Below are 14653 nucleotides of genomic sequence, written 5' to 3' on the forward strand. Positions count from 1 at the left end.
ATATTTTAGAGAATGTGGAGAATATAAAAAGTGGAAAGGACTGTTAAACAGAAGATTGCTTCTGTTGACTTTTTCAGATTTGTTTTAATCTGGCCCAATCTGAAGTGGGTAGGAAGTGACCAATGCAAAGGAAGTAACCGATGTAAAGGCTGCATTTAAGGCTAGCCTATTCCAGGAGGAAAGTAATAATTTATTTCTAGAAAATTCTGAAATAACTTGAAAGTATTAGCATTATAGAAGCTCTTCCCTTCATGTGATCTTACCAGAACGTGCTACATCGTAAGCTGTAACCTTAATGACGACTTGCATGTTTTCCCTAAAGAGAGTTGAACAGTCTCTTCCTTCCAAGATCCTTCACTGAAGTGATGTTGGTGTTTCAGTACAGTTGTAAACATGATGAATTTAAATTTATTTCAAGTTTCAGAAGAGATGCTGATAAGTGAAATAATATTCTTTCTTCTATACTGTGTTTGTGGAAATGTTAATTTACCTTTGGGCTGCCTTCTCAACTTGATAATCTTAGCTAGTAAAGATTCAAAGCAATTTGTTAGAATCACTATTCATGAACACAGTGTAAGACTGTTCTTCTACTTCGTTAGCCATTAATTGGAAATTTTTATCCTGTTCTGTTTTTTTAACATATCTATTGTGTTACTTCCTTTACTTTCTATACAGTCATACAATATGTTTCAATAGTAAAGTGCTTGCAAACCCACTTCTGAATTCAGATATTTACATTATTGCCTTTATATTGCCAGTTATACTTTATTCTTAGAATAGGAACGTCAATTTCACAGTCAGAAACCACTTATTTACAATTGTATGCTGTTTCCAAAAAGTGTCTGATGGTGAAAGAAGTTTTGCTGTTTTAGAAATCTGTTTTGCTGAGTTTTGTTATGAAATTTAAGATACATTTTTACATGTACTTGCAGAATGCAACGTGGGGCTTACTGAAGTGATTTCTAATATAAGTCAGCTATTGAACTCCAATATGTTCAAACAAACAAAAAGTGAATGGGGATATTTTCAGTTTGTGTTTTAAAACAAACAAAACCAGAAATGTCTAGATAGCAGCTCTGCAAAGAACATATATTTAACCCTGGATAGGAAATTGTGAAAATGTTTTTTGTAAGCCGTGATGTTGTTGTTGTTGTTCCAACCAACTGATTCAGTTTCCCTGAAGTGCATATTCTGTTGGTTTTGTTTTATTTTTATTTTAAAGGCAAACAAAACCCTCTGTAAATTACTTTGCCATTTTGTTGATCCCCAGGTGGTTGGAAAACATGTACAGATACGTTACTATTTTGTGGAAGTGACAGTGGTGTTCTAGGCTTCTCCTGAGGCTGCTGCTAATCAACATTTAAGTTAAGGGATATGATATGTAATTATGGCAAGGAGTTAATGGTCAAGGAAGGGGGTGGTACTTTTAAGCTTTGTGAATCGTTTTGTGGAAGAAACTGTAGTGCTTGGAAGTTGGATAAGATCTGAGAATCGACTTGCTAACTTGGAGACTTTGTTCACTATCTGCAAGGTGCAGATCAATAAAGATATCAAATAGCTCCTGCAATAAAGAGCAATCCAGTGTGCAAATGTTAAATGAAATGAAGACTAAGTAGTTAGGCAGCACTACTGTAAAATAAAAAAATAAATCCAGAGGCTCTAGTGAGCTGTTGCATGTTGAGTGTATGGAAACTCCAATTGCAGCAGTAATGTCATTGTCAAATTTAAAATACAAGCATTGTGTTAAGCACACAGGATGTCTTCTACTGCTTGAACTGTTCATGGTCTGGGTTAGTGGGCCAAGGTGATTGTTTTTAACCACTGCATTTTAAGAAGTCTGTGGATGCCACAGACGTGTGCAATAAGAGGATATTACCAGCTAAATTTACGAGGAGAGATTGAAAATTGTTTTTTTTTCTCTAGATGAACATATTTGAGAGGCAATGTAAGACTTAAATTATTTTCCAGGCTCACTGAAGAATGGATGATAGTTGTTTAACTTGCAGTAAGGAAAGCTCTCTCAGGAAAAAAAATTAATTCCAATAATAATTGAAGTTTAGAACAGAGTATCTGACTAGATTATAGCACTTATATAATGTCACCTCTGGACTATTTTCAAAGGGTTTTTCCCCTGTTCTCCTGAAAGAGTACCACCAATTTTAACGAACAGTCCTTATCAGTTTAATTTAGTCTATTTATTAAATGTAGTAGCAAACTAGAATATCTCTCTGACATCTGCATCTCTACCTGATGGAGATTTATTGTTTTCTTACTTTGTAAAGTTTCAAAGTTTTGCAGATCCCTGGTGCTGCTAGTCTTCCAGAGTTTATAAAGTGGTGTCAGTTTCAAATTCAATGCCAGATCGCAGTTTCGGGTACAGTGTTTCTTGAGATTCCTTGCTGATTTGTAGCTTTGTTCATGAATCTCTAGGTCTTGAAATGTAATTTATATTCCTGCACAAGAACCACAGAAATAGATAAATTTGATATATGACTAAATTGTGAAACTTGCAATGAACATAATACTGTCGGTTTATTGAGAACCTAATTATCTCTAATTAAAACAATCTTTAGTAGTGTTCTAGAGGGACAAGTAAAACTTGAAACAACTAATTATTTTTCCAGATTGAACATGTTGTTCTAATGAAGAATCCAACTGGCTGAAAATTATTTCTAAAAATATGCTGTTTGATCACATTCAGTCTTTTTTCCCTAAATAGAGCACCACTGTATTGTCTGCTTCTGATCTTCTGAAAAAGATTTTCTGAGGTCTGCAGTATGCATCTGCATTTGGACCAGTAAAAATTCAAAGCTGAAATGAATCAGTAGTGTGACATTTCCTTCTTCATAGGTACACACAGTATGTGTTCCTACAGTTTGTTGAGCACAAGACAAAACAGACCTGAGTATGAAGAGTCAGTGGTGAAGTTTATTCATTCTTCACTTAAATTCTTGTTCTTCTCAGTTCTTGGTTTTGACATGGCAGTGCTCCTTATGTGAGATTTCAGGAGTGGAAATGCACAGATGCTGGTTACCTTCATTCATTTTCTTTTATTGTTAAAGTGTTTAATGACTGGGAATGTGACAGCATGTATAAATAAAATTCTTATGTTGGTCTTCAGATGCAACATGTCCCTTCTAAGAAACCTAGTAAGAAGCTTTTGTAGTTAAGGAACATTATTTGCACATTTATTAACAAGTCCATGCATGGTGACTCTTCAGAGCACGTCAAGATGTTGTAAGGCAGATCCACTTTATGTTGGCACTGCTTTGTCAACAAAAACATCCGTCTCCTGTCTTGTGCCTGCAGAAGTGTCTCTGGCTATGGAATGTGCCTCACTTAAAAGAATGTTTTTGCTGCATCAAGTTCAACTGGAGTTTGTTCCCCAGTTCGGTTTGGTGTGATAGGTGGAGAGTATCTTGCAAGAGGAAATGAATAAGAAGCTGGGGAAAATTGGGACTGTTTTTTGTGGTTTTTTCTTATTTCAAAGGTGAAATGCTTTCACTAGGTGAAAGTGATTATGACACCATGTTGCTGAGAAGCCGGGCAGGGAACTGCCCTCTTTCTAATTACCTCTGGAGTTCTGACAAACTCTACGAACTGTTTATGAAAATACAAATCTATGTTATTTTACTCCCACAGCCTCCAACAGCAAAAATGCATGCGATTATAGAACGAACTGCAAACTTTGTCTGCAAGCAGGGAGCACAGTTTGAGATTATGCTAAAAGCCAAGCAAGCACGCAACTCCCAGTTTGACTTCTTGCGATTTGATCACTACCTCAATCCCTACTACAAATTCATTCAGAAAGCTATGAAAGAGGGACGATACGCAGCTCCTTCTGAAAATAAAGCAGACGAGAAAAAACGTAAGTAAATGCTTGTCGAATGGGTGGCTTTGGGATGTGAATCAGTGAAACATCCACTGGTCTTTTTTTGTAAAATAGCTGCATCTTTTTGGTGTATTGTGATGGCAGTACTGTTACCCTGCAGCTGAGATTGATGGGATGATTTGAGATTTTCCTTAAATTGAAAAAGTTTTTTAAAAGAAAATATTCTTTTGGGGTATTTATGATACAAAATCTGCTGTGATCTTGGAGCTTTATAATGCTTGTGTAGCTCTAGTCCAATAAAAAGTTGGTTTGTGCACTTAAGTTTTAGTTTTATTGATGGCTAACAATGTCATCTTTTTAATCTATATTTTAGCGAATAAGCAGATTTGTGAAAAGTGTAGTTTCTTAGAAGAACGTATGCTTGTTCTGTACCCTCATCCTCTCCCAATACCAATCCGCAGAAAACCCAAATTAAATTCAGATATTGCTTTTACTCAGACTCGAAAGTGAAATCTGAGGAAGAGGATGACGACGACGACGACGATGATGGAAACTATCTGCATCCAAGTCTCTTTGCGTCTAAAAAATGCAGTAGACTTGAAGAGCTCATGAAGGTATTTCAGCCTATTAAAATGACTCTTAAACATCTGATTACAGGGCACAGAATTGTAATATGCAGGTGTTAGGATCTTCTGTTAACATTTTTTTCTGTCTTGTGAATGTATTTTGCTAAAAGCAGAGATGGAATATTTTCTTCTCAGATTTTAGATAAAATCTTGACATGACATGATAGGTTCAGTGAATAATATTTCAGCAGAATTAGTACGACTCATTAAGTGTAGATTTTGCTGGATATGTTCTAGATATTTTTTGAGTTTGATCCAGTGATGGAACAGTGGGAATAACAGATGTTTGTGCACTTATGAAGCTTTCAGAGAAATGGCAGCAATGTTGTCTGATATTTAGACAAGTCCAGTCAGATTCTGTGTCTTATTTTAGCCGTGGTGGTGAACAACACAGTAATACCTGCTTTTTTGTTCATGTCATGGATTTATGGCCACATGAAATTGAAGTGTATTTTGTCTTTTTTTTTCCTTCCACAAATTTTTGAAAAAGAATCAAGTTGATCCTGATATAGGAGCTACAGAAACAGTAATTTCAGTGTTTGGAGTATATTACTGATACCTAATTAATTTAATTCAAATTAAGTTGATGATACCATGTTTTAAATATGCACTTCAAATTTTAACGTACTATCTACTCTCAAATTTTTTCAGCCTTTGAAGGTAGTAGACCCAGATCATCCACTTGCAGCACTGGTCCGCAAAGCGCAATCAGATAATAACTCATCAACACCGCAGTCAACGGATGGGGCAGCTGTTCAGACATCACAAGTAGAATATTCTTCTGATTGTAAGTGCCCTGTAATTAGGCAACTGGTGGTGTGTCTTGATGAATTAATTGTGTGTGGAGACCGGTGGACAGAAAAATACGCTAACTTCATATTTGATCATTTGTAACTGGTATTTATTCTTTTTCAATCGCTTTGATCTTCGAAGGTGTGGTGTTCCACCGGGTATATATCAAATTGCTAGCAGTTTAGAAAAAAACAGAAATGGGGTGGGGGAGCGAGGCAGCAAAGTCTCCGGTCTGTGAGTATGGAGAGCACAATATTAATGTTTTTTGATAGCTTCCATCAGTTTCTATTAACGAAGCCTAACTAATGCCTTCAGAGTTGAATATAAAACTGTCCTATAAAGTAGTTCATCAAAAAAACTTGCTACTTTGAGTGAAAAAGCAGATGGTGAATCTGCTTTGAACAGTTTTGCTGGCCTAATACTAAGAAAAATGTGCGAAGGTTAAAAAAAAAAAAATCATGTTTATTGAAGGATCCACATGAGGTGATACATTCAGATTTTAGTATAATGTTCTAGTCTGAAATAGGAGGTAGTTTTACAGGAAATAAATGTTTAAGTATTTTATTATACACTTTGTATCATTTTTCATTATTTTGTTATTCTGTGCACTGGCTCAATGTTATGTGTAGAAAATAGAAATCAGGAAAATGCAAGATCCAAAGTTTAAAAATTTGTATTTAAATTATATTTCCTATTACAGTATCAGAGAAAGAGGACTGTCTTTTAAGTTCAAAAGCTACGGAGGTCATTTCTTAATACAGGAGTAGATATTCTAATTCTCTTTAAATGAACAACAAAAGCAATGATAATGTTTAAATTATAAGTGAGCAATGTAGAAAGTTGTGTGCTCAACTGATTTTCCCATGCCTGATAGTGAAATGTCAAGGCTTTCCTCACCTCCAAATTATTATGAAATCTTTAATACTAGACATTTCTTTTGAACCGTTTCAGATTAAATTTAAATATTGTCCTGTCTTTAACCTCTTTTAAGAATCTCCTCTGCTATGAAATATTTTAGCAATGTTATCTTAACTTCTCTGGGTATGTCTGGTTTCTATTATCTTTGAAGCTGCTTAATGCAGGCTGCATGCAAAGCTCTTGCAAGTTTAGTAAATTCTCATACCCAAAAAGGTGAGGACAAATTTAATTGGATTTATGTGCCTCTAATTCTTTCATAGTCCTTAATTGCGAAAGTCGTTGATTCCTTAAACATAGAAATATAACTTATCCTTTCATTTATAGGACTTACCATCTGACATTATTGAGCTGTAAGAACAGGTATATTGTAGCCTTCACTGCAGAAACATTTTATGTCAGTATCAATTTGTAGGTAATGAGTGGTCTTATTTCAAGGTGGTGGTGATAGAGTTCATTCTTTTAATAATATTATTGCAAATAATTGTGACAATAATTATCAAAGTCGATTATGAAGCGTTATAAATTCAGAACTCCCCAAATGATTGGAGATGTTGTCCAACTGTAATACATGTAGTGGAATATGTGTGGAAGTGTTTTTATTTAAAACTGTACCTTAAGAGAATGTTAATAAAACTGAAATAAGATGTCTGCAGAGAAATGGAAAATTACTGATTATTTCAAGAAAGTCTGAAATCAGAATAAGTGTCTCTATGGATAAATGCCCTTCAGTTTTCTGATTACTTTCATGTCAGGCTTGAATCTGAATGAATGTGATGCAGACTTGGAGATTATCATTTAATAGCAATACAAGTTAAGCCTACAGCTCTGCTCTCTCTGCCTTTAAAACTTAATAGATCTTTATTCTGCTCTCCTTACAGATAAGTTATTCTTTGAAAAAAGTAAATACTGCCACACAGAATTGTTTAGGAAACTTTTAAGAGGACTGTAATTTAATGCATTGATTAAACTTTGCCTCCAGAAATGTAAATTCTTAGTCTAAATCCTTTGAAATATTTTACCTGAATACTTTCTGTTTATACACCTTTCTGTGGAAAATCTTTAGATTTACAGGAAGTGAGTGCCCTTGTGTGAAGTGTTGAGCTAATTAAAGCATTATAAAATACTTGCTTAAAGAAAGCAAGCAAGCCACAAGCCTTTGCTTTCTCAAGGAACAGGCATTTAGCATCTGACAAACCTTTAGCTTGGAAAACTTACTCAAATCAGTTGTTCATTGTATTGGTATTATGTTGCTAAACTCATCTGCTTCTTGAGGCTTCTGTGTGTCTCTATATTTAATATATATCCAGCAGATACAAATTGTGTGTATTTTTCAATGTTGTGCAACTTTTATGCTAACATTCAGTGAGTGTTGATTTTGCTAGAAGAACCCTATTTGAGACATGCAACCCTTTTTTCTCTACCCTAAAATCATCTTGGAAATAAAAATTCCCTTCCATTTTAAACTATTGGTAAGATATTTCTATGCAAAGTAATGCTTGTAAATATACACAAAGAAAACTAATGTTTAATTTCAAACTTCCATGGAAAGAATAAAATTTTTACCTCTATTTAGAAACAAAAAGATTTTGTGGTAATGTGTTCTGATGTAATGTGGAGCGGTAGGGCTAATCTGGTTATCTATGACTTGCAGTTGCATAGTAGTGCAGTATTTTTTAAGTACTTCGGATTCTCAACTAACGCAGTTTAAATAAGAGATTCTCATATCCGTTTTTAAGATACCTACAAAATTAGCAGGGTTTTAAGTGGCAGTTTTTACTAACGGTATCTTGTATAAATATTTTTTTTTATGACCACAAAATGGGTTATCCATCATAAGATCAGAAAGTGATTAGGTTGTCTCTACTAGAAAGCACTGTTAGAGTGAGATGTGATTAGAATAAGAAGCAGCACTGGAAGATATAAAAATGAGCAGGTAATGATGAGGCACTTCAGTGACTTATGTATGTATGTCCATAATGGAGAGTCCATAAAGAAGGCACTGGATAAAACTACGAAGTATCAAAGTTGCATATATATTTAGCATAGTACTTTGAAATACAAAATTGTGGTACTTGCTGCAGTGGGATGTTATTGAAGCAGAAAGCTTTAATCCTAAAGCAATTTATATACAAAGGAATGAAATACATTATTGCGCTAGGTAAAATAGCAAAGGATGTTAATCTCCATGTGCGTTTGCATTAAGAAATTGCTTGTTTTTTTCTGTTTTGCTGCTTGTGCTTAGCTGTATATACTGAGATTTTCCAAACAACTTTCTGCACTAGCTTGAGTTAGATGTGCTAATCTTCCCTGCACAGTTCTACATGTCTATTACATTCTGCTGGTATTAATTAGACATAACCAGAACTTCCCGTACTTCCTTTGATAATTACTATCTGCCGAGTGGTATGCTGAGTATATTGGAAATACTTCAATATATTAAACCACTAATGGTGGGAGCAGCATAGAAAAATGTGGATGTACTTTCATAATTTGTGTATTAGCATTTTTGTACTAGAATTGAGTTTAGACAGTGTTCCAGAAAAAGGAATCTTTGTTACTTACTATTTTTAGTTTATAAATCTCAGTTTCATTGTAGTGTAGCTGTTCCCTGTCAGTGGCTAGTTTCCCCAGATGATACAGCCTTGTATGTGATCTTACATTGCAGAGCTGGTGTGGTGGACTCAAGCATTGGCTAGTAGTAGTGAACTGTCAGGTTCTTGAGCTGAAAAGATGCTTAGCTTAATAGCCAAGTATTTGCCTTTTTGCTCATCTTTTGGTATGCTGCCTCAGACTGTAAATTCACTAAACAGCACTAAATAACCAATGCGAAAAATATGTGAAAATGTGAAAATTTTTCATCCTGCCTACTTACTGTGTGAGTTAATACAAAGTAATGGACTAAATATAATTTAGTCTCATTTAGCTGGAAGTAGATCTCTTGACCGGGGATTAGAAAATAAATATATATACAAACCTGAGGCAAACAAAAGTAGTTCACTTCTCTTCATGATGAAGTCTGTATTGTCACTTTGGTTCTGTGCCATTCTTGTGAAAAGATCTCCCGTCAGCCTCATCTACTTGATCAAAAAATTTAAGGCGCACTTCAGTGACTCCAAGCTTGAAATGTGAAGTTTTACCAATCAAATGCAGAAAAAGACCTCACTGGCAATCATACAGATAGAGACTACCCTCTAAGATCATTTTAGAAAGCAAATTCTTTTCTGTTCATAATGAATAGCAGTGGCACATTCAGCTGTGCTGTAAATGAGGAGTTTGTATGCAGGTAATGAGTGAAATAAGGCACTGGCCATTGTGAATTGTTCTGGGTTTTTATTTTCTTTTCTTTCCATTTGCACTTGGTATATGCAAAATGTTTCTGAGTTTGACTGTAGCATACGTGTACAATGTAGCACAGTTGTACAATGGCAGCTACTGTGAAGGTAGTCTAATGTGAGATTTTCTATTATGAAGAATGAAAAATCACCTGTAAACTTTAAAGTTTCTAGATTTTGTGAATGCCTATGTAGCTTCAGCGTTAAAAGACTATATTGCCTAATTTCTACTTACCTGCATATACAGTTTACGTAAGTGGATATACAGTCAGCATAACTTTGATTCCAAAGCTTGTAATGCAAATGTATTTACCAGATATAAGGAAAAACTACTCAGATACTCAAAACAGCTTTTTACCAGCTTTATATAGAGGCAATTAGAAATGGTTGTTAATAAAGTGGAACTTAGAACTAACTTAATAGTTATGGTAATTTTCTATATTGAAAAAGCATTTTGCTCTTAAAGCAATGCTGTCGTTTAATTAAACCACTAGCAATAATAGGAGTTTAATTTCTCAGTGTTAGTTTTGAATATATGCGCACTTTGTTCTTAATGCATACACAATTTTATCTAAGCTACAATGCCAGAGGTTAATTTAGTTTAGGAAGAACGATTTCATATTAGGTTGTTTTTTGTAGGCGTTCTCTGGTGATTCACTTTTTTCTTTTTTTTTTTTTATTCCTATCTATTTGGCTTCCATCTGACCCTCAGTATATTCTGATTCTTTCTTTTAATCATACTTAGTTCATATTCATTCTAAGCGTATTAACGTGAACATTCTTTTACACATTTTTTTTGTGTTGTTGTGAATCTAGATTGTAGATGGTTTTGTTCTGATGCCATAGTAGCTTTTTGTTATTATTGTATATTTTTCTTCTAACTAGAACTTTATTCTTTAATATTTTTGTTTTTGTTTTTTTCTTTATAGCAACTGTGGCGGCCATGTATTATAGTTACTATATGCTACCTGATGGAACCTACTGCCTCGCACCTCCACCTCCAGGAATAGATGTCGCCACCTACTACAATGCATTGCCTGCAGGGGTGACTGTATCAAGCACTACAGGGGTAGCATCAGTACCTCCACCCCCTGGTACTACACCTCCACCTCCCCCAGACACAACCGAAAGCAGCAGTGGGTTGACCTCTACCACAACATCTACAAGGTACCACATAGAGTTTTATAGTTGCGGTTGTTTGGTGGAGGGGACTCTTTCTTGCACTGCAGTATGAAATGTTTAGTAACAGCAGTGTTATTGGTGATGCCTCGGTAACATTCAGCAGTGTTTATACAGCTTTGATTACCTGGCTTCACTTTGGTCTTTGATATTATATGTGGTTACTGTTATTCAGCTACTATGACTTTTTTTCTATGTGGAAAATCAGTAGTTACTTTAACTGCATAATGAGCCTAGAGAGCAAGCCTCTATTTCATGGGGGGGTTGTTAAACAAGAGTCTGAAAGATACTTATAATCTATTTATAAAAATGATGTACTTTTGATGTTTTCAGCACAATTGCTCCAGTGGTTGCCATTATACCTCCACCCCCAGATATCCAACCTGTTATTGACAAGCTAGCTGAGTATGTTGCTAGGAATGGGATAAAATTTGAAACTAGTGTTCGTGCCAAGAATGATCTCAGGTAAGAAAACATTATTCTGTTTTTTATTTTAAAGTTTGAGGTTTTCATTTTTAAATATATTAGCAGAGCATGGAGATCTCAAGAAGGGACTTATGTCTTTTTTTTTTAATTGAAATTCAGGGATCTACTTAAAAGTAATGCCAAAGCATTATTGCTGAAATGTTAAAAACAACCAAACAAGCAAAAACTTCTTTCAAAACCATGTTCTCAATATATATCCTCTGGAAATTTAGGCGTACATTACAGTGCTTCCAAACATAAAATATTGTTCTATGTGCAAGAGAGAGTTAGACAACAATAGATTGTTGGTATATACTGTGTTCATTTGTTTTAACAGATTTGAGTTCCTGCAACCATGGCACCAGTATAATGCGTATTATGAATTTAAAAAACAGTTCTTCCTTCAAAAGGAAAGCAGTGACAACTCTCAGGTATGTGTGTGTTTATATGTACATATGTTAAAAATGCAGCGTAAGTGGGGAAAGGACTTGTTTAGTGTATTGTCATTATTATCATGAGACTTTAAAAATTGAAATCTCTGAATTATAGAGAACTCGGTCAGCAAAGGATACGAATGCTTTTTGTTGTTGTTGTTGTTCGTTCTTAATTTTGTATAGCATTTAATTTGGGATACATGAGGTGGTATGATATTTACTTCTTGCTTTTTAGTATAAGCAGCCATTCACTGTGGTTGTAGTCTAAAATGGCAAACGGTGAATCTTTTGAATTTCTGTACAAGGCAGTATATGCCTTGTGGAGGTCTGCAGCCTTATAGAGTTAGGATTAGTGTTTTTTTGTCATGAAGATGAGGTATAACTTTTTAACAGCCACATGCTTTATGGTTCTTTGTAGAGTAGTAGCCAAACTATGTTGCTGGCATGCTTTTTTCTGAGTGAGGTTTTCTATCAGAGGAATCCTAGCATGACTGACTGAAGTAATACTAGACCTTCAAAATCTCATGTCAGTTTCTTACTTCCTTCGCTTCTTCTAGTCATGTTATTAAAAGATAATACCCAAACTTGGCATCCTTGTTTTTAACCATTCTCATGTTAGCTAATAGCATTAGATTGTCTGTTCTCTTACTGAAAAGAAAATTGCAAATATTATCAGAAATACTTAATCTGATGTTAACTTTTCATGGGAAAGAGCTATTTTCTTTTTAGGCCCTATGTCATTTGTCATCTCAAGGCTTAGATTGGAGTGCTCAACAATTAATTACTTAAACTGAAGAAGGTAGGCCTGTGGGTAAACTCCTCAAAGTAACTTCCTGGAAAATGAAGAAATTCAATAATAGTTGATGTTTGAAATGCTTTTGTCTCTTATTTTAATCATGAAAAATGTTTGGAAAACACTATTTTTAAAGATAAGCTGTAGTAAATATTATCTTAGTCAACTGATAAATTACGTGCAAAATTTTCCTGTACCACAGTGATAACTGTTACTGTAGAATTTCTTATTTCCAAACTAGTGGGTTGAATTCATAAAAGTTACATAATTAATCAAGACTCATTAACATTTATTTTCTGGAGAAATTGTGCACTAACCAAAATATAATGATAAAAGATTCCTTTTAGGTGTTCAAATGATTCTAGTAGCTAAGAAGCAAGCAGAAACTGGTTTAAGTCCCCTGAGGTCTTGTGTAGCAATGAATATTGTCTTACTGCATGGTTTTTTAGATATTGCCGTTCTCTTTAATTTTTTAGAATAATGATTTCAGTATTATTTTTATGCTTTAATAATGTAAGTATAGGCAACTAATGCAATTGATTATTCTCCTTTTGGCCATTAAAGTTAATAGAAAACTGTGCTGTTGGCTTCGGTAAATACATGAAATCTGTTTCCTCTCAGAGGATTTTCAGAAATTAGTTCTGTTGGTCAGGGAGTGGCTGCAGGGAACAATGAAAGGATTGCTTCAATACATGATATTTCAACATTAAATATACTTAACAGCTGCCAGTGGGAAGCGACCAACCTGTTTGCTGAGAGGCTCATTTAAATGTTAAATTATTTAATGTGATCCCCTGACTTGCCATGTAAATATTTTTAATATTCTACAATATCTGTCTTAATATTCTCACAGTATGAGTGTAGAAGTTGTCTTGAATGATTCAGTCATGTAACAGTAGGAGCAATAATTCTTTACTCTTTTGAAAATCTTACAACATCTGTACTGTATCGCTTTAATGTCACAAAAAACACTGATAGGCCCAGTGTTCTTCAGCAAAAGGTTAGGACGAGTCAGACATTACCTTGTGTTCATCCCTGTAATAACTTGAATTTGTACAGAAGGTATCTAGCAAAAAACGTCTCAAGCTTTTGTTCTGTGAATCAACTTTAATGGATTTTGTCCTGGACTCTGGAGATCGAGAGCTAAAAGAAAATACTTTGGAAATAAAGTATATGCTTTTAGGGTCCAGTTTGAAAAAATGCCATTTTTAAAACAGTTCTTTGCAAAAGTATACCAGCTGAAAAACATTTTCTTCCTTTAAAATAACAACACATCTTACTGCAGATCTCTAGTCTGTGCAGCCTGTATGTGAAGCAGTGTATTATTTACAAGGAGCAAACTTTGGTCATGACTGCTTATTGATATACAATTAGCTGTTGATAAAGTGATGTTTGAAATAGTTGGCAGAATTGCAGCTCCCCAAGCACAGCATTAACTCTCATAAACTACCCAATTGGTAAAATCAAACATTTCTTTTGAAAAGGGAGTATCTTCATCCGAAGACGTTCCAGCAGATACTGCCACTGATAAGCCAAGTGAGACTCAATTTGCAGATGAGCACACACCTGAAGATGCATCTGAGCCAAGTGCTAAGGGAGTTCCAGGAACTAAAAAGGATGTTCCTCCTCCTAAAACTGTCAGTGATGGTAAATTGGTGAAAGGTACGTTGGCATGAGTTGTTGGACGTAAAAATATTTGTTAGCATATAGTGAAGAAAAAAAAAGGGGGTGCGGGAGGGGAGTAGGGAAAAGAATTTAAGCATTATTTTCACTAAAAGCATAAAAAAATTTTGAAGTAAGCAATTTGCTTGCTTTCATATTTTTCTTTTATCAGACTGTGAGGTATTTACTGTCTGACAGAATAAATTGTTTTGTTTTAGTTTAGTGCAAAGTTGAAGGCTTTCATCAGTGACGCCAGCAGAATATTATTTTTGTCATTTAAAACTTGACAGTTACAAGCTCTGTAAGAAAGAAGATACTCCTCCTGAATAAAAGCAGTAGTCTTGTTTGAAGCCATACACATGGAGGAAGTACACTACGCTTATTTCTTGGTTAATCAGTCTTCCAATGTTGCATGTTAATCATACTGGGGAAAAAAAAAAAGCCTTTCCACGTGCAAGTGAAATGTTTTTCTTCTTGCAGTTATAGCAGCAGAGGGACAAAGTGGAAGGATCTCTTAAAAGCCAAATTCAGCTAACACACTGTTAATATCCTGAGTTTGAAAACAGATTTTTTTATATTCGAGAACTGATATCCTGGCCTGTCAGAAAAAGAAATCGTAA

The 14653-nt window shown here is 34.7% G+C and overlaps 1 protein-coding gene across 11 annotated transcripts in view; it reads left to right on the forward strand.

Annotated features, from left to right (window-relative positions):
• Positions 1–14653, forward strand: part of SFSWAP (splicing factor SWAP) — a 48753-nt gene that overhangs the window by 4890 nt on the left and 29210 nt on the right. For all 11 annotated transcript variants that reach the window (XM_048063683.2, XM_048063675.2, XM_013173438.3 and 8 more), the window contains 7 exons: positions 3643–3868; positions 4331–4446; positions 5110–5245; positions 10430–10667; positions 11013–11144; positions 11482–11575; positions 13856–14033. In XM_048063683.2, coding sequence (XP_047919640.1) covers positions 3643–3868; positions 4331–4446; positions 5110–5245; positions 10430–10667; positions 11013–11144; positions 11482–11575; positions 13856–14033 — 1120 coding nt within the window. The remainder of the gene's footprint in view (positions 1–3642; positions 3869–4330; positions 4447–5109; positions 5246–10429; positions 10668–11012; positions 11145–11481; positions 11576–13855; positions 14034–14653) is intronic.

Source organism: Anser cygnoides, chromosome 17 (genome assembly GCF_040182565.1).
Source record: "Anser cygnoides isolate HZ-2024a breed goose chromosome 17, Taihu_goose_T2T_genome, whole genome shotgun sequence".
NCBI lineage: Eukaryota > Metazoa > Chordata > Aves > Anseriformes > Anatidae > Anser > Anser cygnoides.